General features: G+C 44.1%; 1 protein-coding gene across 1 annotated transcript in view; it reads left to right on the top strand.

Annotated features, from left to right (window-relative positions):
* The window catches only part of PTPRQ (protein tyrosine phosphatase receptor type Q), a 414802-nt gene that overhangs the window by 253338 nt on the left and 134302 nt on the right, over positions 1–27162 (top strand). The window contains exons 37-40 of the mRNA XM_029597117.1: positions 13179–13347; positions 21986–22267; positions 23411–23686; positions 25085–25236. Coding sequence (XP_029452977.1) covers positions 13179–13347; positions 21986–22267; positions 23411–23686; positions 25085–25236 — 879 coding nt within the window. The remainder of the gene's footprint in view (positions 1–13178; positions 13348–21985; positions 22268–23410; positions 23687–25084; positions 25237–27162) is intronic.

The following is a 27162-nucleotide window of genomic DNA, read 5'->3' as shown; positions in this document are numbered from 1 at the left end:
AAGTAAAATCACAACAAATCTCCTGAAAGTGCCCTGGCACTAAATTAGCCTAATATTAAGAGAGGACAACTTTCAAACATCTCCATGCAGCCCATATACATGTACATATGGCCGCGTGGAGATCTACTATAGTACTTTATTATCTGCCTGTATCAAATATGCACAGATTATAAAATATGTGTATGTCTACCCCCCAACATAAGTGCATATGTTTGGTTACATGCAAATATCTGCAATTCAGCGTAAGCACATACTTTTCTTACCAATTTTATAGACATACACTTGCATATTTTATGTGCAAAACAAAATAGGACTTGCTCACGAAAAATCCTGATTTATTTGGGGAAGTTAACATAGTGAATGACAGCAGATAAAGACCAAAATGGTCCATCCAGTCTGCCCAGCAAGTTCTCTTTAAAAGAAAAAATTGTAATTATTATTCATTTTTTAAGGGTAGTATCAACTGCCGCTCCATGCAGGTTATCCCTAAGCCTAGGAAGGGTAGAGGCAAGTTGGTATATTTTAAAACATACGTGCATAACTGAAATCATAACTGAAATCATCAGTTTGCCAGTACCTTCTCCAGGTCATCAAGAACTTTCTAATTCTTCACCCTGATATCCTCCCAATTCACCCAGACTTTCTACCCAAGCAATAGCAGACAAGAGATGAGTGTGATATCAGTTGTGCTAGACAATTGGAAGGTGTAAAATTAAGCAAATAAGTTGCCTAAATGCATTCATATAAATCTCTTATAAAATTACAACTTATGTACATATCTCTTAGTCCCACCTAGGATTTCCCCTAGACAGCTCCTTTTTTGTATAGGTAAATGTGTTCACGAAGCTGAAAATACATGCATACTTTTCATATTTATATAATAGCATGTAATCAAGTGCTTACATACATATATGCTGATTTTCTGTGTGGAAGTCCTTTGAAAATTCACTCCTCAGAGTGCAGGTACTAGTCTTAATATTGTTCATCTAGCTTGAAATAAAACAAAATCAGAGAATATCAAAATTACCTTCCTTTCGCTCTATACAAAATGACATCTGTTTATCTGAGTACTACCGGACAAATCATTTTTTTAAGCTTATAACTACAAGGAAACTTACAACCACCAGAAAACTGCTTTTCCTTTGATATAAGCAGCCAGCCCAAGGCTACAATTAGAATCTCACTTCATGTCTACTATCCTGTATCTCACCTTCACCATCTATCCTTAAACAAAAACAGCCATATCTGTTATATTTAAATAAAAAGGCTCATTAGTCTTCAATCCCTTGCCCCTCATTGACTCCTGGCAAATATCACCTACTCTAGCTGTGATATAAAGATATATCATTTGTCAGTTCAAATGTGTGTCCCATGGTTTGTCTTAGACAAGTAAATTATAATAAATTCTAACAACCCTTTCCAGTAATGTCTACTTGATGTCAGTGTAGTTTGTTTGTTTGTTTATTTATTTATTTATTTATTTATTTATTTATTTATTTAAAAGCTTTTATAGGCCGGTATTCGTAGGAACATCATATTGGTTTACAAGGGACTTAAACGCAGTACATGGAACAGGGTGCATAGTAACTTGGAGGGGGATGTCACCAGAACTTGAATAGAATAGTGTATATACATACTTGATAATTATAGAGGATATAGATATACAATAGAGGATATACATATACAACTAGGTAAGAATAGAGGATATACATACAATAATACAATAAAACGTACAGTACAATATGTATTCAATAATGCAATAATACGATTTTGATACAGATGATTGGGGAGATCAACCTAAGGCAATTTAAAATGTATTGTAAGAGACATATGGCCTCATTTTCTAAAGTATCGGAGGCCTGCGATACTTTAGGAAATGAGGGGCAGGGGGCCGAAACGGGGGGGCGATCCTGCGCTAGCCGGCAGCGATCGCACCGCCACGGTGCGATCGCTGCCGGTTTCACACCCAATAGCACCACCATAGAAGGTGTAGCTATTGGGCGCGAACTAGGACGCGAAAAGGGCCTTACCTTTTCGTCGTCCGCGGCATCTTCGCGGAGTCGGCCCCGGTGACGCCCCGACTCCTCCTCTTCTGGGGCCAACTCCGCCCCCATCTTGGTATCAAACGCAATAAGGGACTTTTCGCGTGCGATCCTTCAGGAAAATGACCCCCATAATCTAAGTACGTTAATTTAGGATTCAAGGGGTTGGAGGAGGGGTGGAGGGGGTTAAATTAGCGAGGGGTGGGGTTATAGACTCTGTTCAGGGGGGGATTATGGAGGTTTTTAATACCTGAGGTGGATTTCAAGATAAGGGGGGAAACGGGGCAGGGGGTGATAAAAGATGAGGGTAAGACCTGGGGGAGGGAAATTAAGTGGCTGAGGGGAGTTGTTATAGGGTGAGGTGGGGGGTGGAGCACTATTCTGGGAATGCCTGTTTTTTGTTTTTTTTTTTTTTGAAATTTCTTTATTGAAAATTTTGATATTTTTGGAATACAAAACATCCAGTAACAGTAAACTGAAGATACACCCCACCCTGCCCGGTTCCCCCCCCCCCCATCCTCCCCCCTCCCCCCCGTATTAAATCAGTCAATACTAGGAAGTGTTAGTTTGAAAGTCCTCAAGATGGTACTCAGTGTACAGCATTCAGTACGTGAAAGTACAAGGAAACTTGTGGGGTATCAGGACCTCCTGGGCTCTCTAGTGGATTCCCGGTAATCCATTCGCAATTGAAGCTGCAGGGATGCCTGTACACTCTGTGGCAGCCTGCGCTTAAAGCTCAACCAAGTCGCCTCCCAAAGTCTCATCTGTTTGGTAGTCGAATGAGTGGCCGACATGTATTCAAAACGCATCAAGTTCACCATCCGTGTTTGCCACTGGGCCTTTTCTGGCCTATCCACTGCTATCCACTTAGCCATTATAGTCTGTAAACCGATCAACATAGCTTTCTTTGCGAAGGCCTCATCCGCAGGATCCATGTCGACCAATTCACTAACCGGTAATCCTAAAAGGCAAAAGTTAGGATCACAAGGTAATGGATATCCCAAAACTCCACCTGCGTCCAAGAGGATCGCATTCCAGAATTGTTTTATCTCCCCACATTCCCAGAGAAGGTGATACAGAGTGCCCTCCAAGAGACCACACTTTAAACATTTAGCAACCTCACATAATTTGGCAGCATACATCTGTGTTCGTGACATATACATACAATGCAATGTTTTATATCTGACTTCATTGAGTAGAATATTCTCCGTCAATCTGTGACATTCTTGAAGACTAATTCTGATATCATCTGCACTTAAAGCAAGATTTGCCTTTTTCCCCCATTTATCTTGAATCGCTGCAATGGCAGAATTATTATCAAGCGCCTTCAACACTTTAGAAAAAGCCCCGCTAGAATTAGGTCTCCGCCCCAGGGAGGTAAAGAAGGCTTGCAGTTCAAGAGCTTTGAAGAAGTCTCCCAATAATTGGGGTAGCGAGAATATATAATGCCTAATCTGTAGATAGGCAAAAAAATCTTGGGAAACTAGACCATACTGAACTTTTAGCTCTTGAAAACTTTTCAGAACTAAAGATTTAACATCAAAACAATCATGTATATTGGCCAGCCCCCGGTTAGCCCACACCTGAAACACCCGAGAGGTCATTCCACTAGGAAACTGGGGATTACCTAAAAAGGATATGTAAGGGGTAACCGTACTAGCCATCTTTAGTTTTGTCCGACAAAGATATCTCCAAGCTCCCCTGCTCGAGTATACAATCAAATTATTTTTTAAGCGGGCAGGTACTTCTGTCCCCGGGACTTGTAAAACATTCAGAGGCTTGTAAGGGAACATCCATTCCTCTAAGAACTTCAGTGGGGTGTACGTGCTAGTACCATTAAACCAGTCGTATATATGGCGAAGAATACACGTAAGATTGTAGTCCCTCCAGTTCGGGCATGCCAAACCTCCCTGCTCCTTAGGCAACATTAAGATGGACAGCGGGAGACGCGCCTTATGGGTCCCCCATAAGAATTGGCGTACTAACCTATGGATTCTCAACACCTCCGCTGTCCTGAGCCACAGGGGAATTTGTTGTAACACATATATCCATTTCGGTAATTCTATCATTTTCAAAAGGAAAATCTTGCCTGTAAGGGATAAAGGTAAGCTCGCCCAGCCTTTCAGCTTATTTTTCATATGTTGGAACAAGGGGTCAATATTGGCCTTATATAGATGTTGAACCTCACTTGTAAGACGTATCCCAAGATATCTCATATCTTTTTCCACCCATTGTAAGGGAAAATCACCTTCCCATTCCCTCCGTATGTTAGGACCTAGGGCCATGGCTTCAGATTTTTCCGTGTTTATTTTCAGGCCGGCAAACTCCCCAAAGTCCCTCTGATACTGCAAAACTTTTGGTAGGTCTTGCTGGGGGGATGTAAGGAAGACTAACACATCATCTGCAAAAGCGGAGATATTAAAGTTCTGGGTGCCCGAAGTAAAGCCTCTGATCAGGGGATCTCCCGCAATTTTCCGTAAAAGTGGATCGATTGACAGGATATATAGGAGGGGAGAGAGCGGGCACCCTTGGCGAGTACCACGACAGAGGCGGAAATCCGCAGAAACCTGGCCATTCGCCAGAATTGCTGAAATTGGATTATGGTATAACATAGAAATACAGTTTACAATTTCCCCTTTAAAGCCATAACGTTCCAGTACAGAAAACAAGTAGTCCCATGAAACCCTATCAAAGGCTTTTTCCGAATCGAATGTGACTACTAACGCCTCCAACCCCTTGGCCTGGCAATCAGCCATTGACACCAATAACTTTAGCATATTAGTGCTTATGGCTCTACCCTTAACAAAACCCGCTTGGTGCTCCATAATCAAATATGGGAAAACCACACTTAATCGATCGGCAAGGATTTTGGCAAAGAGTTTCGCCTCGCAGTTTAGTAAAGATATTGGTCTATATGCTGCGGGTCGCGACAGATCCTTGCCCGGCTTCTCCAGCACTGTGATGTAGGCTTTGGTCACGCCGTCTGGAAAGTGCCCTTTATCCTGGGCTTCTTGAAAGAATGCTAACAAAGCCACCGATGCGTCGTCTTTGAGAATTTTATAGTATTCAGCGCTCAATCCATCGGGTCCGGGTGCCTTACTTCTTTTACTGGCGTGAATAACCCCTTGTAGTTCCTCCAGAGTGATAGGTTCATTTAGCCTACGTAAATGGTCTTCCGTGACCTGTGGTAAGTCCAATCCATTGAAAAACCGGGATTCCTCCTTAGCGCCACCCGCTCGATCTTCTTGATACAAAGCCATATAGAATCGACGAAATTCCTCAACCACTTTTCCACTAGCAGTGATAGGCTTCCCCTGTTCATCCTTCAACTTATCAATGAACGTTTTCCCTCGTTGCAATCGTACAAGATTGGCCAGGAGTCGACCTGCCTTATTGCCATATCTAAATAACTTGTGCGCCCCCGCCAGCAAAGTACGCTGCGCTCTGAGATGTAACACATCATTAAGTGCCTGAAGACTCTCCTTATAATTAGCCAAGGTTTCCGTACTCCTTCGAATGCTCAGTTCTTTCTTGGCTTTTGCAAGGGTCTGTTCCAAGTCCAAAATTTTCTTATGAAGAACTTTCGACTGCGCTATCATATAGGAAGATATCTCACCCCGCATAACGGCCTTGCTGGTTTCCCAGTACAGGCCTGGTCGATCTTCATGTTCCTTGTTATGTTCCGCAAACTCTTTCCATTTAGACATCAAGAATTTCTGAAAGTTCTGGTCCTCCGCTAAATGTGTTGGAAAGCGCCACAATTTCGGTGTAGACATATGCGACCCTATGTGCACAGCCAGCCCGATCACTGCATGATCCGAGATTGCTACGTCACCGATAGTCGCTTCACGCACTGTAGGGAACATTGCTTCTGAGATCAGAATATAATCTATCCGGGACATCGTCGCATGCGCCCGAGACACATGCGTGTAATCGCGCTCTGTGGGATGCAACGTTCTCCAGATGTCAATCAATGTGAGCTCTCTACATAGGTAAGCAATCCCTTTCCCTGTAGCGATATCCGGTCTTGCCCCCGGCTGCGATCTGTCCAACGCAGAGTCATGAACGCAATTAAAGTCGCCCAAGAGAATTAGGTGACCCCTCATCATGGACATTATTTTCCCCATAAGATGTTGGAAGAAATGGTGCGAATATTGATTAGGGGCATATATAGAGCAAATGGTTACTTCCCGGCCCTGTAGTTTGCCGACTACAATTAATATCCTGCCGTCTTCGTCAGCATATTGTTGTTCTAGCTCAAATCTCAGATTCTTATGGATCAGGAGGGCCGTTCCCGCCTTTTTTTTGACTGACGGGGAGTAAAAGCAGTGACCAATCCAACCTCGTTTCAGTTTCTGACTCTCTACCGCCGACAAATGTGTCTCTTGGAGGCCCACGATGTCTGCTCTCAATGGTTTCAATGTGCTTAATATTTTCTGGCGTTTTACAGGAGAGCCCATTCCTCCCACATTCCACGAGTTCACCCTTAGATAAGTCATTTATCCAACCTGTAGCAGGAAGGTTGATCCCAGGACAAATCGATCTTTACCGGTGAGCCCCCCAGCCTGGGCCCCCAGTCCTCTGTTTCCCGGATGGTTATACTCACACAAGTGTACCATAGTTCCCTTCCTCCTAGTCCAAATGCTGCAAGCTTTCCCCATGTTCCCATATTCCCCATACCCCACCCTCTCCCCCCCTTCCGTGCTGCTGCCATGCCCAGCGCTCCCCAGAAACTTAGTCCCCTCAAACCCTCAAATCAAAGCCCCCTAGCTCAAGGGGGTTGGAGATCCGTATTAATGTGACCAGGTTCTGCCCTCCCCTTGCCACATATGACCAACCATCTCCGATCCCAAATTGACCCCTACGCCCCTGGAGGGAGCAACAAGCTGTAAAGGCTCCATGAACTAGTGTTCGCAGTATCATAACTTAAAGTGAACCTGATAGTTGAACTCGCGCACTCTACCCAAGACATGCTGCGTTCCAAGCCTGGGCTTTGCGCTTAAAGAGATATAACTTCCTCCTCAACATTACTGTCATTTTTTGGCTGCTAAGGCAGTGATCCAATCCGCCGCTTTCTCAGGTGCATCAAAGGTCACGATCTGCCCCTCGTTCCAGATTTTAAGGATCGCTGGAAATTGGAGGGCAAACCGGATATTTTTATTATAGAGGGTGCTGCAGGTCGGTGTAAACAACTTCCGTTTGGCCGCTACAGCGGCGGAAAAATCTTGGAAAATTATGATTTTACCTTCATGGTATCTCAGCTCCCTGTGTTTCTTGTAAGCAGTGAAAATTATGTTCTTTTGATCCCAATCCAAAAATCGGGCAATAACCAGTCTGGGTCTCCTATCAGAGTCTCTTTTTGGTCCTAGGCGGTGAGCTCTCTCTATCTGTAACTTGCCTTCCAATGCGGGCAGATTGAGAGCAGTCGGCAGCCAGCTCTCCAGCGTAGTTTTAAGCTCCGTCTCGGGTATATTTTCAATAAAGCCCATAAATTTCAAGTTATTTCGGCGGGCTCTATTTTCCAAGTCCTCAAGTTTTTGCTCCGCTGCCTTAACACACCTTTCAACTGCTGTTAACCGCGTGGTCGCCGCCATGATATCTTCCTCAGCTGCCGAGACACGGCCTTCCGCGATGTCTATCCGGCGTCCGACATCACCTAGTGCTTCTTTTAAGGCTCCAAATCGCCCAGATAAGTCTTCAAATTTTGGCTCTAGCCCTTTTATCACTGCTTCCGTAATGCGGACTACAGTCTGCTCGTCAACCCCCGCACCGTCCCGGGAAGAATTGACGTCCGCCATTTTGGGCTCCGGCTCAGCAGCTTTTGCTTTTTCCTTTCTCACTGGTTTGGCGCTCATATCCACGGGCTCCCGGTTTCCGATGAAGCAGCCAACTGTCCCAGAAGAGCCCCTGTGGATTTTACCGTGGTTCGGCGAGGTAATTGTTCTAATTTTGTTAGTTCGGGGAGGACAGAACCCGGAGCGAGGGGAGGCAGCGTCCTTCCTCGTTCACCACATCACGTGATCTCCCTGGGAATGCCTGTTTAAAGAGACAGGTCTTTAGTTTTTTTTTTTAATTTCTGGGTGCATGGCTCTAGATGAAGGTCAGGAGGCATGGTGTTCCAAAGGGTGGGTCCTGCAATCGATAGGGCTCGATCTTTTGTGGAGCTAAGGTGGGTGGTCTTGGGAGAGGGAGTGTGTAGGTTTCCTTTGTATGCTGTTCTAGTGGGGCGGTTGGAGGTGTGGAGGCGGAGGGTATTGTCCAGCCAGTGTATATTACAGTTGTGTAGGGTTTTTTGTATAATTGAGAGATTCTTGTAGAGGATTCGGAAAGATATTGGATGCCAGTGGAGTTCCTTGAGGACAGGGGTAATATGGTCTGTTTTGCGGTCTGTTAGAATTCTGGCAGCGGCGTTTTGCAGCATTTGGAGTGGTTTCATGGTTGAGGTAGGGAGGCCTAGTAGTAGTGAATTACAGTAGTCAATTTTTGAAAAAATTGTGGCCTGAAGGACTGTGCAGAAATCATTGAGATGGAGGAGTGGTTTCGGTTTTTTGTGGACAAGGAGTTTGATATAGCACTCTTTTATGGTTGCGTCGATGAATTTTTTTAGGTTCAGTTGGTTGTCAATGGTGACACCAAGCTCACGTACATTTTGCTGGAAGGAAGTTGAGAGGGGGAAAGGGGTTACTATCAGGGGAGGGCACTAGATTGTGTGCTGAGTTGATGATGAGCTCAGTTTTTGATGTGTTAAGAGCAAGGTGGAGGTTGGTGAGAGGCGGTTTATAGCGTTAAGGCAGTTTTCCCAGGTCTTGAGAGACTTGGATAGGGATTCTTGGATGGGTATGAGGATTTGGACATCATCCACGTAAATGAAGTGAGTGAGGTCAAGATCTGAAAGGAGTTGGCAGAGGGGCAGGAGGTATATATTGAAGAGGGTGGATGAGAGAGAGGATCCTTGGGGGATGCCTTGAATAAGTTGGATGAGTGTGGATTCCATGTTTCCAATTCTAACTATGTAGTGTCTGTTCTCAAAATAGGATTTGAACCAATGTAGGGCTGTTCCGGAGATGCCGATTTCTGTGAGACGGTTAATTAGGATGTTGTGGTTTATGATATCGAAGGCAGAGGAGATGTCAAGTAAGGCATGGTCTAGTCCTTTAAAGAGGGTGTCTGTGAGGGAGAGAAGGAGGGTTTCCGTACTGAAGAACTTACGGAAACCGAATTGGGAGGGTAATAAAATGTTATGGTTTTCTAAGTGGTCTGTGAGTTGGGTGTTAACAACTTTTTCCATGATTTTTGCAAGGAAGGGAAGGTTGGAGATGGGCTGATAGTTAGATGGGTCAGCGGGGTCAAGGTTGGGTTTTTTTTAGGATGGGTTTAACTATGGCCTGTTTTAAGGAATCAGGGACTTTACCAAAGGAGAGTGAGCAGTTGATTATCTCAGCTAGGGGTTTGGCAATTGTATTTGGGATAGATAGGAGGGATTTGGTGGGGATTGTGTTGGATGGGTGTGAGGAGGAGTTTAATTTCTTTAGAATAGATTCAATTTCTGAGGCGGAGGTAGTGTCAAGTGAATCTAGGATGGCGTTTGGGTTTTTTGGGAGGGAGTGTGTGTGGGGGGTGGATGTGGTGAAGCGTAGCAAGATTTTCACAATTTTATCATTGAAGAAGCGGGCGAGTTCCTCGCATTTGGTTTTGGAGTCCTCATCGGAGATGGGGGGGGGGGGGGGTGACGTTTTGGTGAGATCAGCTACATATGCGAATAAGGCTTTGGAGTTGTACTGGTAGTTATGAATTTTAACTGCGTAATAGTTGCGCTTTGTCTTGAGGATGGTGGTTCATTAGGTATGTTAGGAGGATTTGTATGAGGCCAATTGCGCCATTTTCTTTCAATCTGAGGTCGTGTTTAAGGTTTTTTAGTTTGGGGGTGTTCCAGGGTTTTTTGGAGTTGTGTGAATGATTTATTTTTCTGGATGTAAGGGGGCAAAGATTATTAGCAATGTTATTTGTGAGGTTGTTCCAGGTGGAGAGTGCTGAGTCAGGTTTGCTAGGTCCAGTTTGTCGAGGGAGTTGGTGAGTGAGGTGATTAAGTCTTCTTTGCTGCAGGGTTTCCTGAAGTGTACGGTGTTGCTGTGCGTGGGGCGGGGTGTTGAAGATTGCTTTATGGATAGGTATGCTTTTATGAGTGAGTGGTCAGACCACGGTACGGGTGTGCAAGATGGGGCGTCAGAGGAATGTATGCAAGCATTAACAAAGATTAAGTCGAGCGAATGTCCTGCTTTGGATGTGGGAGAAGTGATGAGTTGTTCAAAGCGTAAGATGTTAAAGGAGTTTAGCAGGGATTCGCAGGAAGAGGAGAGGGGAATGGTGTCCACATGGAGGTTGAAATCTCCCAGTATGATGGCTGGGATGTCTGTGTTCAGGTTGTCTGTTATAAATTTGATGAGCGGTGAGGGATTGTGTTCAAGTAGACCGGGGGGGGGGGGGGGGGGGGGCGGTAGACTAAGCAAATTTGTAGGTCATGTGACTTAAAGAGGCCAATTTTGAATCTGGGTGGGGTGTTGGTGTTTAGGGGTCTTAGTTTAAGGTCTTTTTTGACCACAAGTAGGAGACCTCCACCTCTTCTTTTGGGCCTTGGAATAGAGAAGAAGTCATATGATTGTGTGGGGAGCTGGTTTAGGAGAACTGTGTCTGAGTGTTTAAGCCAGGTTTCCATGACAGCACAGATCAGGTTTGCAGTCTAAAAGGAGGTCATTGAGGATGGGAGCTTTTTTCCCTAAAGATTGGGAGGTGAATAATACAATGGAAAGAGCGGTGAGGCCAAGGAATTGAGTAAGTGGGGAGATCATGATAGGTATCAGGGATATGCGGTGTGCAGTAGGATTGGAGATGTGGTGTGTTATGTGTTGGTGGGTAAAGTGTTTGAGGATGGGGATAGGGTATGCTGTCATGATTGGTTGGGTATTGGTGGTGGAGGGTGGTTAGTTGCTGTGGGGGTCGGGTGAGGGTGGGGAGTGTGCGTGGGGAGGGGGTATGCTCAGAGGGGGCTGTGCCAATGGATGCGCCAGGGGTTATAAAAGATTGAGGACTCCGAAGAGAACAATCCATGGATGTGTAGGGGGCTGTGAGCTGTTCAAGTTGGTTTCTTTGGTAAGATCCGGAAGGGGGGATAGGAGGGAGGAGATTGAGGTTTCTTATGGTGGGCAGTTGCAGTTACTGGGAGGAAAGAGGGGGGTAGATAAGGGTCTTGGAGCAAGGGCTGTGTCCATATTGCTGTGGGAGGAGTAAAGTTGTCTAGGGATGTAGTTGAGAAACTAATAGAAGTAGGGGGTTGTCAATGTTGAAGTTATTGTAGATCAGGAGTGTTGTGTGCTGGAGGGGGATGTTCGGATGTCTGGGGAAAAGGGTGCTGTAGGTCTGGAGTTGAAGAGGATCAGTTTAGAAAATAATATAGCACTGGTTTCCAGCCAAAGTAGACCCTGGCCTTTCTGTTGGCAACTTGAAGCCTTTGAAGGCATTATCATTGTGCAAAAGGAATATTTGGCTTTTGCATTCCTTTGTAACAAACAAAAGATAGATTTCAAGGAACTACTTCAAACTACCTATTGTCCTTGATACAAAGAAAGAATTTATATTAATAAATACTTCTACAAGCCACTGGCTTATATATGGAAATAAATAGTTAAAAATGGACTATCACACAATAAATCTGCAGCATCGTAGAAGCTCTAATGTTCTTGATAATGACAATATTTATTGGAGAAGTAGAAATCAACAAACCTCTTTGGGAAATCCCACTTCCTCCATGTACAATAAAATCATTTGGTAAATGAACTTTTTCTTTTAGAGCTAAAGTTTCAGCTTATGGAAATTTAGCCCATAACATCTGCACTAAAACACAGATGACCATCAGATTTCCTAGAATAATGCAGGCAATAGAGGTAACAGAGAACAATATTTGTTACCATTTTCAGCTAGGCTGTTTTAGGCTTGACGTTTTTCTGGTCTAAAGTGTATGTTTTTTGCTTGTAATTGATAATAGAGTACATTATAGTGTTTTCAGCATCATGCTGGACAATAAAGAATAATGTAGTTTATTTTAGAGAAGGTGTTTCACAGTTTTTAACTGAGAAGTTCCTCTCTCTGTACACAGTCTTCAGAATGATGTCTACCACTGCCTAGAAGCAAATCTCACCACTAGAAGTAAATTGGATAGAGCCATCTTATCTCAGACAGGTCCTTAAACAGAGCATATCCTTTCTGACCATATGAGCAGGCTTGAGAGAGCTTTAGAACAGACACTAGGAAGGAAAGTAAATCAATCAATATTTGTACTATATATATCACACACTTGTTCTCTCTGCCCTCCTGTCAGTCCATATCATTCTAGGGAAAGATGGTAATCACCTGTCTTAGCTGGCATTAAAGTTTAAAGGTAGTGGTCTAAATACCCCAGGTTTTTCTTCTTGAACTAAACATAGGTTTTAGAACCATAATGCAGAGAAGTCGAGAGTCCAAAAATACTGATAATACTTTTACAGTAGATAGGACTTTAGATTTCATTATGTCACAGATTGTATCTTACTGTACCAGACATGGTAAGAACTAGAGTCACCACAGATGCAATAAGAAGGAACCTGAAAACCCCTAAAAGCGGGAAGGACAATTTTTTTACCTTCCTGTGGTGCCTGCAGACTCGCGGGCACTTGCAAACCAGTTTTGAAAGGGAAACTCCCCATGGAGCATCCTTAGGAATATCCCATTGTAATTGGTGCTGCAGAGAATATTTGCTCCACATATTTTGCAGGTGAAGAACACGCAAGCATTTCAAGATGAAATTCCTCGTATGCTTTTGGGGGCCTGCACCAGCACCGCCCTTTTTTCCCCACATTTGCTTTTCCCCACAGAGGTGGTGGGAGGGGAGAATTTTCATTCTCCATGGATAAACCCCCATTTTATCCACAGAGAATCCCTCTGAAATTTGCCCCCTAACTATACCGTTGCATCTGTGGTTAAGTTCTTTCTGTTGGTCCAGTAAAAGTTATCGACCTCCATAATAGCCCCCCTTTTCGATGAGCCATACTGCCATAAACATTCTAATCCACATTTTAACTAAAGATCTACTTTTTTTTTCCCCAGAATTTTTCCATTGATGTTATTGACAGTAATTTTGACAATACCACTTTCTCTGCAATGTTAGATGACCTAGCTAAATTCAGTTACTATACACTCTGGGTAACAGCAAGTACTGCTCTTGGAGATGGAAACCAAACTAGTGATGTAATAGATGTGTATACTGAACAAGATGGTAAGTATAAGAATCCTCGCTTTTCTATTAAAAACATGAACCTAAAAAATCTTTTAACTATTGACAAGGACAGGATTCCAAAGAAACAGTAACAACCGTCTTGTAAGTAGTAGTCTTCAGGGGGGAAAATGAGGGTCTATGGCAAAGCCAAAGACTCATAGCCTAGGCCATTAACACCAAAAAATAACCATCCCCAGGATATATTATTGTTATGCTAAACCTTTCATGGGAAATTGAAAAGGAAAATAAAACAAAGCATATCAGTAATGGAGTTTAAAAATTGCATTAAGTTGTGTTGAACGTAACATTCTGTTTATTTTAGACATTGTGATAACAGATCTCTGAAGTAAGCAGAATGTTGTGGATGAGCTAATCAACAAGCAGGATTGCCGTCTCCTCATCTCTTACGATGTGTAATGAGGAATGCCACAGTGGCATTTGAAATCAGTGAGACCCAGGGATAGTTGATAAGATCCGCCAGTGGTAAGGTTGTTGGTATGATTAAAGCTCAGTCTCTTCTCCAATCCCTTTCCCTGTTTTCTGAGTTATATAGATAACCTTGGTTGAGGAAACGTTAAGACCACCCTTTTTAAAATGTTTAAATGACACTTGATAAGTCAGGAAAAATCGAGGAATGAAACCGCGGACAATTTTTCCATTGAAGTCCAACAGGGAAGTATTGCCTATTGCTCATAATGCCAGCAATCTATGAATGCGACATAGGAGAAGGAGATGATTGCAAAGCTTGTTGGTCAGTCTTCCCCTTGCCTCACAGGACATTTTTGTCTTGTTTTCCACAATAAAATAATACTATTTCATGGGGGAAGGAAACGATTCCAGTCCACCTTACCGCAGTGACTTGGGACACTGAAAGTTATAACACAATATGCTGCCAGGTAGTTGGTGACGTTGTGTTAAACTCAATAAAAAGAAAATAAGTCTTCATTGTTCTCTCTATATTAATATGTTTACAGTGTTTCTCTTTTTAACATTGCTAATTTGTTTAAATTATCTCTGTTGGACACTGCAATGGGGTGCTTCCTTTCTGGTTCATTCGGGCCTACCCCAGTTCCCTCCCAGTCCACTACAATTAAGGAGTGGACTAGGAGGGAACTGGGGTAGGAGTGGGATAGGCATTTGTTCAGTTTGTTTTTGGAGGTTTGTGCACATTTATTTACATGTATAAAATCTCATTTTATGCATGTAAACAAACCTTATGCATATAAAGTCTGTTTTTATGCATGCAAATGGCATTTATGTGCATAACTTCCAAAAACAAATGGAAAAAAAACATTTTTTTTCAGAACAAAAATCCCCAAACCCATCCAAAGCAATAACAAAACAAAGCAAAACTTTTTTTGACTGCACATTCATAGTTTCTGTAAGGGGAAGAGTGTCTTTATAATCATTATTTTTCAGGGACCCACAAGCCCTACATTTTCAGACAAATGCATTTTTTTTCAATTGTTTGGTTGATATCACCTCTTTCCAGTACTGTTGAAAGTAAAATTGTAGGCAAATACCTACAGTACCGAAATGTAATCTGCTTTGAAGTGTCTGAAAGGTGAAATATAAATCAAAATGAAAAAAAAAATACTTTATTACAGAGTCCTTGTTGTCATAGATTGCTAGGGTCCAGGAAATTCAAATGTATGCAGAAGCTAGCAAGAAAGAGAGAAATCAATTTTCATTGGTTGTGTTCTTCCTGTTGTAGTTCCAGAAGATTCCATTCAAAATCTGACTGTCCTGTCCAGAACATCTAAGAAAATCCTTCTTTCCTGACTTCCTCCTCTGAAACCACATGGCCATATTTCTAAATATGAGCTTAGCCTTGGTGCAAATTCTTCTTTCAGCATTTCTCCTGGAATATCTTTCACTTCTTTTAATCTGACTGACCTTAGACCTTTTAGTGTTTATCGGATAAGTGTGTTTCCCTACACAGTCAAAGGGAAAGGGCCTGGAAAGAACGTTGCTCTCATGACCGATGAATCCAGTAAGTAGCACGTGACTTCTTAGGCTATTTATATGTCGCTCTGTTTTTCAAGTCCTCTCATGTTTTCTGTTCAGAGAATTGTTCTGTTTTACTCCAACTAGGGACTTAAAGCTTACTCGGAATCAGAGGTCAGTTATGCTGGACAAGACAAATGCTTTGTCTATCACTCACAGTATTAGTTATGGAGATTTCCGAAATGGGATAAGCAAGTACTAAATGCTATTATAATATTACATTGTTGCTCTGAATTTTGATCCACTCTGATCTCATTGAACTCCACAGAATCTTTTAACTATCTTGTGCCAGATTTTTTTTAAACCAAAAGGGTTGCTGGCCAAAAAAAACTTTGAAGTCATGTCAAATTGATTCAGTGATCCTTCTTGAAAAAATCAAAATGAATATGAAAAATTTGCTTTGGATTTTTGAAAAATGTAAAGTAGATTTGGTAGCATTGTGGATCCACTTTGGCTTTTTCAAAGCGACTTTTTCCATTTATATATCAAATTTCTTTAGAATTGTCCCCAGATTTGCTGGTAGAAACTCTGACAGATTTCCCCTATAGATCAATAGAAAATCTCAAAATTCTCACACACGTGAACCCGATTGAAATTCACCTGTTTTGAATTTGACCTTGAATTGTTCACATATCTTCATTTGTAATGTTTAAACATGACTATTAGAAACATAGAAACATAGAAGTGACGGCAGAAGAAGACCAAACGGCCCATCCAGTCTGCCCAGCAAGCTTCACACATTTTTTTCTCATACTTATCTGTTTCTCTTAGCTCTTTGGTTCTTTGGTTCTCTTTGCCCTCACTATGTCACAGGTCGCTTCCTTTGACATAGTGAGGGCAAAGGCGATCGGCGCCATACTGGCAGTCGATCGCCTTTGCCCTCACTTTGTCACAGGGAGCGAGATCGCTCCCTGTGACATAGTGAGGGCAAAGGCAATCGGCGCCATTTTGATACCAGTCCAGCACCGGCACCGAGGGTATGATTGAAGGGATGGCTCCCGGACCCCCCGCTAGACCACCAGGTATATGTAAAAGGTTTTTTTTGGGGGGGGGGGGTCGGGAGGGTGGACGAAGCAAAGGGGTAATTTGTAAAGGGTCGGGGTGGGTTTTTTTTTATCGGGCCATCGGCGCCATTTTTATCAGTGGTAGCCAAAATGGCGCCGATGGCCCGAGAGCGGGAGATCGCGCAGGGCCCCTCCCCCCACTGGACCACCAGGTAATTTAACATTTTGGGGGGGGTTCGGGAGGGTGGGGGAGGGTAAAGGATTGGTTTTAAAGGGTCAAGGTGGGTTTAGGGGTTGTTTTGGTGTGCCGGTTTTCCCGCCCTCCCCCCAAATAATTCCCGTACTCGATTTAACGATTTTTCACGATAAATCGAGGGAATTCCTATTGTATCGAGTCCCTTACCGATTAATGATGATTTTAAAATTATTGGACGATAATTTAAATCGTTAAAAAACTATTCACATCCCTACTATTAAATACACACACACACACACACACACCTTAAAGTAATGATCAAAATAACAGGTTACGGGCAGTTTTTCATCTTTGCTTTGTTTGGACTATGCAGATGGTGAAATCTTGCAAGCTGTATATTGTAGGATTTGTAGGTTATGATTTATATTGAGAAATGATTTGAGGCCACTGGATCAGGTGTTTACAAAATGAGCAAGACCCAAAAGTAGGCCGAGATGGTAATATTGGTCTGCTGCTTTCCTCTCCTACAGGTTTCAATCCTTTTCCACCTCAATCCCACTCTTTTTCTTCCTTATCCCACTACCTCTGTCATTTATTGACCCCCCCTGATAAGCCCCATACTTCCTTTCTCACTGGCTTTGATTCTTGGCTTTGCTTCTTCCTTGACCTGTCTTCCCCATCCCTTATTCTTGGAGACTTTAACCTCTATGTTGATAACCCCTCTGTCTCTTATGCCTCAAAATGTCTTTTCTTATGCTCCTCATTTGATTTCCAACTCAGTTCTACCATGTCTTTTCACAAGCATTGGCATTGCCTTGACCTAGACCTTTCCTCCATCTTCTGTCTCTCTCAGACTTCTCCACCTCAGTTCTTCCTCTAATAGATCACCATCTGATTACTTTCATTCTAAACCATCCAGCCCAACAGTCTCATCCAATCACTATAAACACCTCAGGCTGTCTATCCTTGTAGCCTCTGCACTACTGTTTCATCTCTCCTTTTCTCCACCACATTGTCTGAGTCAGTTGATTAAGCAAGTTCTTCTTATAACACTGTTCTCTTCTCTGCTTTAGACACTCTTGTCCCTCCCCTTACCTGTCCTGTAAGGTGCATCAAACCCCAGCCTCGGTTCACCCCTAGAATTCACTTCCTACGTTCCTGTGCCTGTTCTGTAGAATGTTTCTGGTTAAAATCCCATGCCTATGAAGACTTAATGCATTTCAAATTCATGCTGATCTACTTCTAGTCTGCTATTGCACTTGCTAAGCAAAACTACTACATTCATCTGACAAACTCTTGCATCCAACCTTTGTCATCTCGTTGTCACACTCAGTTCAAACTTCCTTCTCCTCATTACCTATTTATTTTCTGCCCAGACTATGCTTACTACTTCAATGACAAAGTTCACAAAATTAATCTTGAGTTCTCAGCTAAGTCATCTCTACTTCCTTCTTCCTCACTTCTTTCCTATAGCCTTCCCCTGGCCTCCAGCTCTCTCTCCTCATCTGAAGTTACAGTGGATGAAACTTTCTATCTTCTCTCCTCTTCCAAACTCACTACTTGTTCCTCTAACCCATTCCTATCCAGTTTCTCAGCTCTGTTTCCACTGCAGTCAATCCTTCTATCTGTCACATCTTCAATTTATCACTTTCCATTGTTACTGTTCCCGCTGCCTTCAAACATGCTGTAATCACACCACTCCTCAAAAAACCCTCATTGGACCTTACCTGCCCTGCCAACTATCATCCCATCTCCTTCCTTCCTTTTGCCTCCAAAATACATGTGCGTGCTGTTCACCGCAGCTGTCTAGATTTTCCTTCATCACAATTCCACAGAAACAGCCCTTGCCAAAGTCTCCAATGACCTCGTTAAAGCTAAAACCAAAGACTTTTACTCAGTCCTTATCTTCTTGACCTATCTGCTGTTTTGGACACCACCTACTCCTTGATTCTCTGTGCTGTCTTAATTCTCTTCTTACCTCTCTCATCTCACTTTTAGTGTTTCCTCTGGCGAATTGTCCTCTGCTGCCATCTGTGCCTCAAGGTTCTGTCTTGGGCCCTCTTCTCTTCTCTCTGTATATTAATTCCCTTGCTTTCAATATCATCTTTATGCTGATTATTCCCAGATTAACCTTTCTACACTAGAAAGTTCATCAGTAATCCAGTCCCAGATCTCAGCTTCCTTGTCTGACATTGCTGGGTGAATGTCCCACCGCCACCTTAAATTCAGCAAGCTCACTTTCTCTCTCCCTTCTTTCTCTATTTCTGTGGAAAACACTGTTAAACTTCCATTACCCTCAGCCTGTAACCTTGGAGTCATCTTCAATCCTTCTCTATCATATCCAAAACATTGCTAAAATATTCCATTTCTTCCTCTATAACAAATCCATTCCTTCCTTTCTGAACAAGCACTACCAGAACCTGTATCTCTCATCACCTCCTGCTTAGACTACTACAAACTGCTTCTCACAGGTTTCCCAGTTAGCCATCTCTCTCTCCACTACAATCTGTCCAAAATTCAGCTGCGGGACTTATCTTTCGCCAAAGTTGCTACTCCCATATAACCCCTCTTTTCAAGCCAGTATATTGGCTCCCTGTTTGTTCCTGTATACTATGATGGGTGTTATATTCCCCTGGTGAAAACAAGAAGGGGGTCTGTAAGAAAAACCCAGGGAAGGAGATCCAGTATGTAAAAGAAATCAGAATAGGAGGAGAATTCCATGTCCTAGAAGGCACAGAGGTTCTAGAGGGGGGAGGAACGTCCCAGGCTTTTCCCTAACAAGAAGACGAGAGAGCTGCTGCCCTAGGCACAGTAGGCCTGTGCCTAGGGCAGCAGAAATCTGTGGGCAGCTGTGCTGAATCTCACTCAGTGGAGAACAGAACAGCCCTCTGTTTCCTGATCTAGTCCCTGCAATCCAGGCATCATGCGGGGAACAGGCGATCCTGCAGCAGACGAAGCAAAGGGGGATCATTTTGGGGAGATTAGGAGAGGCTGAACAGAGATCATTGGAAGGTGGGAAGAAATGCTGGAGATGAGAGGGGGACTGGCTTGGGGTGCATGTCTGTGTGTGAGAGATAGGGGGGAAAGGGTAGGGGTGTTTGTGTGTATAAGAGAGAAGGGATTGGTGCCATGTGTGTGTGTGTGTGTGTATGTGTGTGTATCATATTGGGTAGGATGTTAGAGATGGGATGCAAGGAGGAGCAGGACCAGAGCACGTAGTGACATTTCTCACCCTTCTTCCCCACTCACTGCAATTCAAATCCTCCATCCCTTGATCTTGGATTCTCTCTCCCAGATCCTAGAACCTCCCCTCTCCTCAGATCCTGGAACTCACTCCCCAACTCTTCCTACCCCCTCCTCCCCCTCCTTAATACAAAAACGTCCCTCTCTCTCTCTTCATCCCCATCCAAGATTCCTAATCTTCCCCATCCATAGTTCTCTTTCCTTCTCGCACTCCTCCCCCCATTCCTGAAGCTCCTCCTTTCCTCGCCCCATCCATGAGATCTCCTCCCTGTATTGAAACCCGAGATTGTTTCTTCGCCCCAATAAAAATAATATAAATTATACTAATAATTATAATGTAAAACTACTTTATTTTTATAATGAAATATAACAGATGGAAGTGTTTGCCAATTTGCTTCAGAATTTTTAAACTTATGCCACGGGATCTACTCTTGAGCTACCACAGGAAAACTAGGGAACGGTGCCATAGACCACCTGCTCCTGTTGTCCAACCTCAGACGGGGAGTGGGGAAGAGAGGGGTGACAGCAACAGTGCCTTCGGGCTGCCAGAATCCTAAATCCATCACTGATCCCAGCTGCAGTAGGGCCCGTCTCCCTAAGAGCCAGGCACACGGAGGTGAATTCTGAAAGCCCGGCGCGTGCGTTAATTAGGAGGTGCACAGATAAGTTGGGGCTCGCACGCGCTCAACAGATTTTAAAAGCCGCCCGTATACACGCATGTCTCCCGCAGTGCGCACATCGCCAAAGTTTTCAAAAAGGGGGCGGGTATGACCGTGGTCTGTGGGGAGGAGGGGCATTTTGGGGCGTGAACCGGAGAGGTGCGCGTAAATACTCACGCGCCCCCCCCCCCCGGCGCACGTCCCTTGCCGTGTAACTTTACTTCTGCTATGGAGGAGATGTAAGTTATAAAATAAAGATAAATATGCAGATCTGCAGGGGATTTCAGGGTCGAGGATCACTGGGGGAAGTGAAGGCTATCAAATGGGAAGAGGGGGTTGGAGGACTATCTCCTAACTGGGCAAACTGGTAAAACTGGGAACGGAGTTGGCACGCGCCCTTTTGAAAATCCCCTGATTTATGTGGTAGAAGCGGGATTTGCGCGCACCCATTGCTCGCGCCCACTTAAAATTCAGCCCACGTGCGTGTGGCCAGGCTATTTTATAAAATACGTGCATGTACGCACAGAAGTTGTAAAATAGCAGTGTGGCTGGACGTGGGCCGATGGTCGCGTGTGCCGGTTTGAAAGTTACCATCTTAGAGCATAGCCAAGCTTAAGCTGCGTAGGACGCGACTGTGAGCAGTGTGCAGGAGGATTATGGCGAGTGTTGCATTCTTATCGTATGAGCTTGAAACTGACGTGGTTTGATAAAGTGAAGCCATGGAGACTTTAAACCAGCGAGATAACCTGGGACTATGTGTGCTTAAGCCCAGCTCACCAACTGGGGTGAGAGGGTTTGAACCCAGAGCTGCGACACCCTGGAAGGAACGGGGCAATAGAGACTGGGGTACCTGGCCCGTGGAGCTTCCGAGAATGAAACCGGGGAAGCTGCAAGGAGGAGTCCGGCAGTGGGACTGTGGAAAAGGACTCCCCAGAGGTTTAATCGGTGGTTCAGTTTCTTATGTAACCAGGGAATTACAACTGTGTTGCGACTGGGAGAGTGGCCAGTGGCATGAACCCGCAACAATACAGTTCAAGCTCCTCTTAAACTCACCTACAAAAGCCTTCAGTCTGCATCTCCTCAATACTTCTCCTCTTAGCTCTGTCTCTCCACACCCCTATCTCCTCCTCTGTCAACTCCTGCCTCCATGCTTTCCACCTGACTGCATGGTAGACTTGAAACAGACTTTCTGAGCTAGTGCATCGTGCTCTTTCTCTACTGTCTAAAAACCCCACCTTTTTGAGGCTGCTTTTAAATCTTAACCACTGATTGTCCCACTTACACTCATTAATTTTTAACCATTTTCTCAATGAATGGAATTTCTCAATTCCCTCTTGCCCTGTATGTTTTCTTTGTTTAGATTGTAAGCTCTACAGAGCAGGGACTCACATTTTTTTTGTGTGCAGCACTGCTTATGTCAAGTAGAGCTATAGAAGTGTTAAGTAGAGTAGTAATAGTAATAGTAGGGGGTTCCTTTTTACTTAAGCCAATTAAACTCTTTTCTTAATCTTTCCTCTTGTCTGCTGTAGTTCCAGAAGGCCCTGTGCAAAGCCTCGCCTATGAAAATGTTTCTTCAGCTGCTGTCAATATAAGCTGGCTCCCGCCGTCTCAGCCCAACGGCATCGTTTTCTATAACCTTTCACTGACCAAAGGGGATTCTCAGGTGCTCGGTCTCATTACCTACGACACAAATAAATTCATCGACCAGCTTGAGAAATACACTGATTACATTCTCCGAGTCACCCCGGCCACAGAAAAAGGGTTTTCTGCCAAATACACTGCAAGCCTACACATCAAGACTGAGGAAGATGGTAAGCAGAAGCCTCTGTAACACATCTATTACAATTTACCCACAACAACACATTTTTTTTGTTCTTTGAGTTTGTGAAATGTCTGTGTTAGTTGTCTGAAGAGCAAAGAGGGCCAAAGTGATGGCAACATCATAAACCTGAGCTAGAACCGGAGCATCGGCCCCTGAGTGGGGAGGGATTTATTGGCTCCTGATCTTCTTTAATGGCAAAAGCAGAAACCCAGTTACCTGGGATGAAAACGGAAATCTTGGAACGGCATTTCTGCAAGCCTTTGCATGACTAAATATAGTACTGAGCAGGAGGCCTTGACATGAGGAGAGCAATAGGTGGGCAATGACAGTTCCACCCAGTCTTCTGCTACCTGAGGGGTTCATTCAGGAAACACAACTCAGAATTTGTGCTTTAGCACCTCATCGTTCACAAGCTTCCCGAATAATGAGCTACTTTCTGAAAAGAATTAGGTATCAGATGGCTATGTCTGCACATGTCGGTTTGTTGCCTCCCTAATAACGTTTGGGTAGATGTTCAGACTTCTCCAGACAAGTGAGTTAGCTGGATAAGACGGCTATGCTGCTGAATATCCCTGAAAAAGTCACAACAGATCTATTGAGCAGCTCTAACTTACCCAGTTAACTGGATATCGGCATTTATCCAGCTAAGTTAACCAGATAAGTATCTCCTCCCCCATCTCCCTATATCCCACCCCACCACTTATCTGGCTAACAACTTAGCTGGATAAATACTTCTCCGGCCATGTGGCAGCCGCTGATTGCAGCTGGATATTCAGCCCATGCTACTTATCCGGATTACTCGCTGCTTATCTGGCTAAGCAGCGCAGAATATCGGCCTCCCTGATTAGAGTCCTATCCACATCAAATTTTCTGAACAAGTCAGGGGTCCAAGGAAATCTTGACTGGGGTATTTTTTTTTTTTTTGGTCCTGCTAATGTCTGGATGTATGTACATAACCTGCTGTCCAGAAAGCAGGCTCCCCATGAGTTCGACATGGAACTTATTGCTTGGTTTCTCAGTCTCACTCAGTCTTGTAGATCATGACTTGTAAATTGTGGCACTGCTTTTGGAAACCTGTTCCGGTTATTTGTTAAGTTCTTGAACTAAATAGAGATCCTCCTTTCTCTTCCAGTGCCTCAGTCTTCACCAATAATCACCGCTTACAAAAACCTCACATCTACGTCTGTGCTGCTGTCCTGGAATCCCCCAGACCAGCCATGTGGTGTCCTAGTAGGATATGATGTAGAGTTATATGGACCAAACATGAACTCTTCATTTGCCACGACTAACAATTCTGTTGTGCTCCAAAATCTATTGCCATTCACCCCATATAATATTTTCATTGCTGCAAGCACCAGAAAAGGACGTGGCCCCTTTGTTCAGTTTCTCTTCTATACCGAGGAGTCAGGTAAGCATTATCTAAAACTGTAATTTGCTGTTTGAGAAAGAAATTCACAAAATAGCTAAAGAAAACCAAAGCATCAAAGCCATTGACAGCCTGTTTCCATTTCTTCTTCAATGATAGTAGTTCAGTAAAGAAAGAAAACTTGATGTCACATTGAAATATTATTACCTGGTTTTCATGGCTTCCTATTGCTGGGTTTCCTTAGCTGACCTCTTCTTATGCTGTAACTTTTAATGTACGATTGTAAGAGCCAATGCCAGAACTCACCTGTGCAAAAATGGTAGCCTAGGAGTTTAATCCCAAACAGAATTTTTTGACTATGCAAATTTCTGAATTGGCCAATCCAGTTCTCATTATTATTTTTTTTTTTGTGGCAAGCAGCTCCCCGCATGCCCTGAAATTTCTGTCCAGGTGGGGCCCTGAGGGACTGTCTCACAGAATATTTATATTTCACCAACCAGATTGATAAGAAACAAAAAGAAGCCAGCATTTAAATACTACGTAATATTATGTGGTTCAGATGTAACCCTGTACCTGTGTATGGCTGATGTATCAATAGAGCAATGGCTATAATTTTACACTGTGATGCTGAAGCCGGCTGATTTCCCAGGTAGAACTGAATGACTTTCTTTAATGTCGGCTTTGTACTGATGAACATTCTTCCTTCTAAGCTGTGCATTACGCACACAAGAAAAGATGAAAAAATTATACTTGCTCAGGCACACTTGGCTCATAGCATACAAATTTGAACTCAGCCTATTAAAAGTTGAACATAAGAAAATGTTTGCGCACTTATAGTCTGCCAGAAATTAGAGGGAATATTGCTAGCTTATGATCCCAGCATTGGGTTATTAAAACTTCCATGGTCTGTTGCTGGTGGCCACAGTTACACTCTGGTGAAGAAGTGTATAGTATGAGGCAAGGTTAGGTGCAGATCAGTCACTTTGTAATTTTGTCTGTTTTTACTTCTTTTTATGAATGTTATATTGTATGCCACTTTGAGCCGTGGATTGAAATGTGGGTTGTAAATTCCATTTTCATATATGCATGCATGAGGCATCTCCATCTGCCATGAACTGTATAGATACAATTTAGAAGGGTCCGTAACCCATCAAGACCAGGGACCTTCCATGTTGGGTCTGCTACAAGGTGTTTAGAGACTCCTGTAAACTCCATTCATCTCTCTATGCTCATCAATATTAAAATTGCTTTGCTTATAGTTGAAAGCCTGGATTCAGAATGGGACACGTGATATTTAAGTATTGATGAGGAATATAATAAGATCTTGGTGACCTGAATACTGATGCCATGGTGATTTATCAAGTTGTTGGGACGTTTTGTATGATTTTAAAGCTTTCATTATTGTAGCATGCCAAAACTATAAACTGTCGTTCCTTGCAGAGCCATCAGCACCTCCTCAGAACTTGACTGTAATAAACTACACAGCAGATGCTGCGTGGCTGAGGTGGAGTGTAAGCCCACAGCCCAATGGCGTTGTGCGATTATACAATTTTAAAATTCTAGAGAATGACAGTCAAATCATATTTTATCAAGTAAGTTCATGATTTTTTAGTTTAAATGCATGTTTCTGTTGTTTAGAAAATGATAGTTTATTTTCTTGTAAACATGGCTAGCCTATCAGGGAGACAAAAAATGTATTTTCCCAGCAAGTGCTATGCCACTTTTATGTGCTCATTTTAAGAGTACCATTGGTACTCTAGTCCAATGTGAATGTTGCACTGAAAGGGCTCCCTTGCACATCCCAATATTTTATGGAATATGTTAGAGAAGAGGAAGAGTGCAAAACTATTACTTTACTTGCCATTCTGTTAATTAATTGTTGCACAGTATAATTCTTCCAATTTCTACCAAAAATTGTTTTGTCATTTTGTTTTGTTGAATGAGTTTCTTGTCTGAGTTCTATTTCATTGGGAACTTTTTCTTTTCTTTCTTATTTACGTTTCGGCAAAATGCACACTCTTTCAGGATAGTGCACGTTATTTCCACATGGAACTCACTATTCAGAAATATTGCACACTATTTGCAAATAGTGTGTATACATTCAAATAGTGTACGCTATTTCAAATAGTATGCACTATTTCTAAATAGTGCCCTGCCTGCAAATAGTGCACACTATTTCTGAATAGCATGCACTATTTGCAAATGGTGTGCATTATTTCTGATTAGGATGCACTATTTGCAAATGGTGTGCATTATTTCTGATTAGCATGCACTATTGCAAATGGTGTGCATTATTTCTGATTAGCATGCACTATTTGCAAAGGATGTACACTATTTCTGAAAAACATGCATTATTTGTAAATAGTGGGGCGGATTTTCAGAGCCCTGCTCGCGTAAATCCGCCCAAAACCGGGCGGATTTACGCGAGCAGGGCCCTGCGCGCCGGTGAGCCTATTTTACATAGGCTCACCGGCGCGCGCAGAACCCCGGGACTCGCGTAAGTCCCAGGGTTTTCGGAGTGGGCGTGTCGGGAGGCATGTCGGGGGCGGGGCCGGAGCGCGCGGCGTTGCGGGGGCGTGTCGGCAGCGTTTTGGGGCGGGTACGGGGGCGTGGCTACGGCCCGGGGCGGTCCGGGGGCGTGGCCGCGCCCTCCGTACCCGCCCCCAGGTCGCGGCCCGGCGCGCAGGAGTCCCGCTCGCGCGCGGGGATTTACGCCTCCCTCCGGGAGGCGTAAATCCCCCGACAAAGGTAGGATGGGGGTTTAGACAGGGCCGGGCGGGTGGGTTAGGTAGGGGAAGGGAGGGGAAGGTGAGGGGAGGGCAAAGGAAAGTTCCCTTCTAGGCCGCTCCGATTTCGGAGCGGCCTAGGAGGGAACGGGGGTAGGCTGCGCGGCTCGGCGCGCGCAGGCTATACGAAATCGATAGCCTTGCGCGCGCCGATCCAGGATTTTAGCCGATACGCGCGTATCTACTAAAATCCAGCCTACTTTTGTTTGCGCCTGGAGCGCAAACAAAAGTAGGCTATTCGCGCTCGTCTGAAAATCTACCCCAGTGTGCATTATTTCTGAATAAGATGCACTATTTGGGGCGGATTTTAAGAGCCCTGCTCGCGTAAATCCGCCCGGATTTACGTGAGCAGGGCCCTGCGCGCCGGTAAGCCTATTTTACATAGGCCTACCAGCGCGCGCAGACCCCGGGACTCGCGTACGTCCTGGGGTTTTCGGAGGGGGGCGTGTCGGGGGCGTGTCGGGGGGCGGGCCCGGTCGTCGCGGCGTTTCGGGGGCGTGTCGGGAGCGTTTTGGGGGCGGGTACAGGGGCGTGGCTACGGCCCGGGGCGGTCCGGGGGCGTGGCCGCGCCCTCTGTACCCGCCCCCAGGTCGCGGCCCGGCGCGCAGGGATTTACGTCTCCCTCCGGGAGGCGTAAATCCCCCGACAAAGGTAAGGGGATGGTTTAGACAGGGCCGGGCGGGTGGGTTAGGTAGGGGAAGGGAGGGGAAGGTGAGGGGAGGGCAAAGGAAA

Source organism: Rhinatrema bivittatum, chromosome 4 (genome assembly GCF_901001135.1).
Source record: "Rhinatrema bivittatum chromosome 4, aRhiBiv1.1, whole genome shotgun sequence".
NCBI lineage: Eukaryota > Metazoa > Chordata > Amphibia > Gymnophiona > Rhinatrematidae > Rhinatrema > Rhinatrema bivittatum.
The sequence above is the reverse complement of the archived record's forward strand: the minus strand, read 5'-3'. Positions and strand labels throughout refer to the sequence as shown.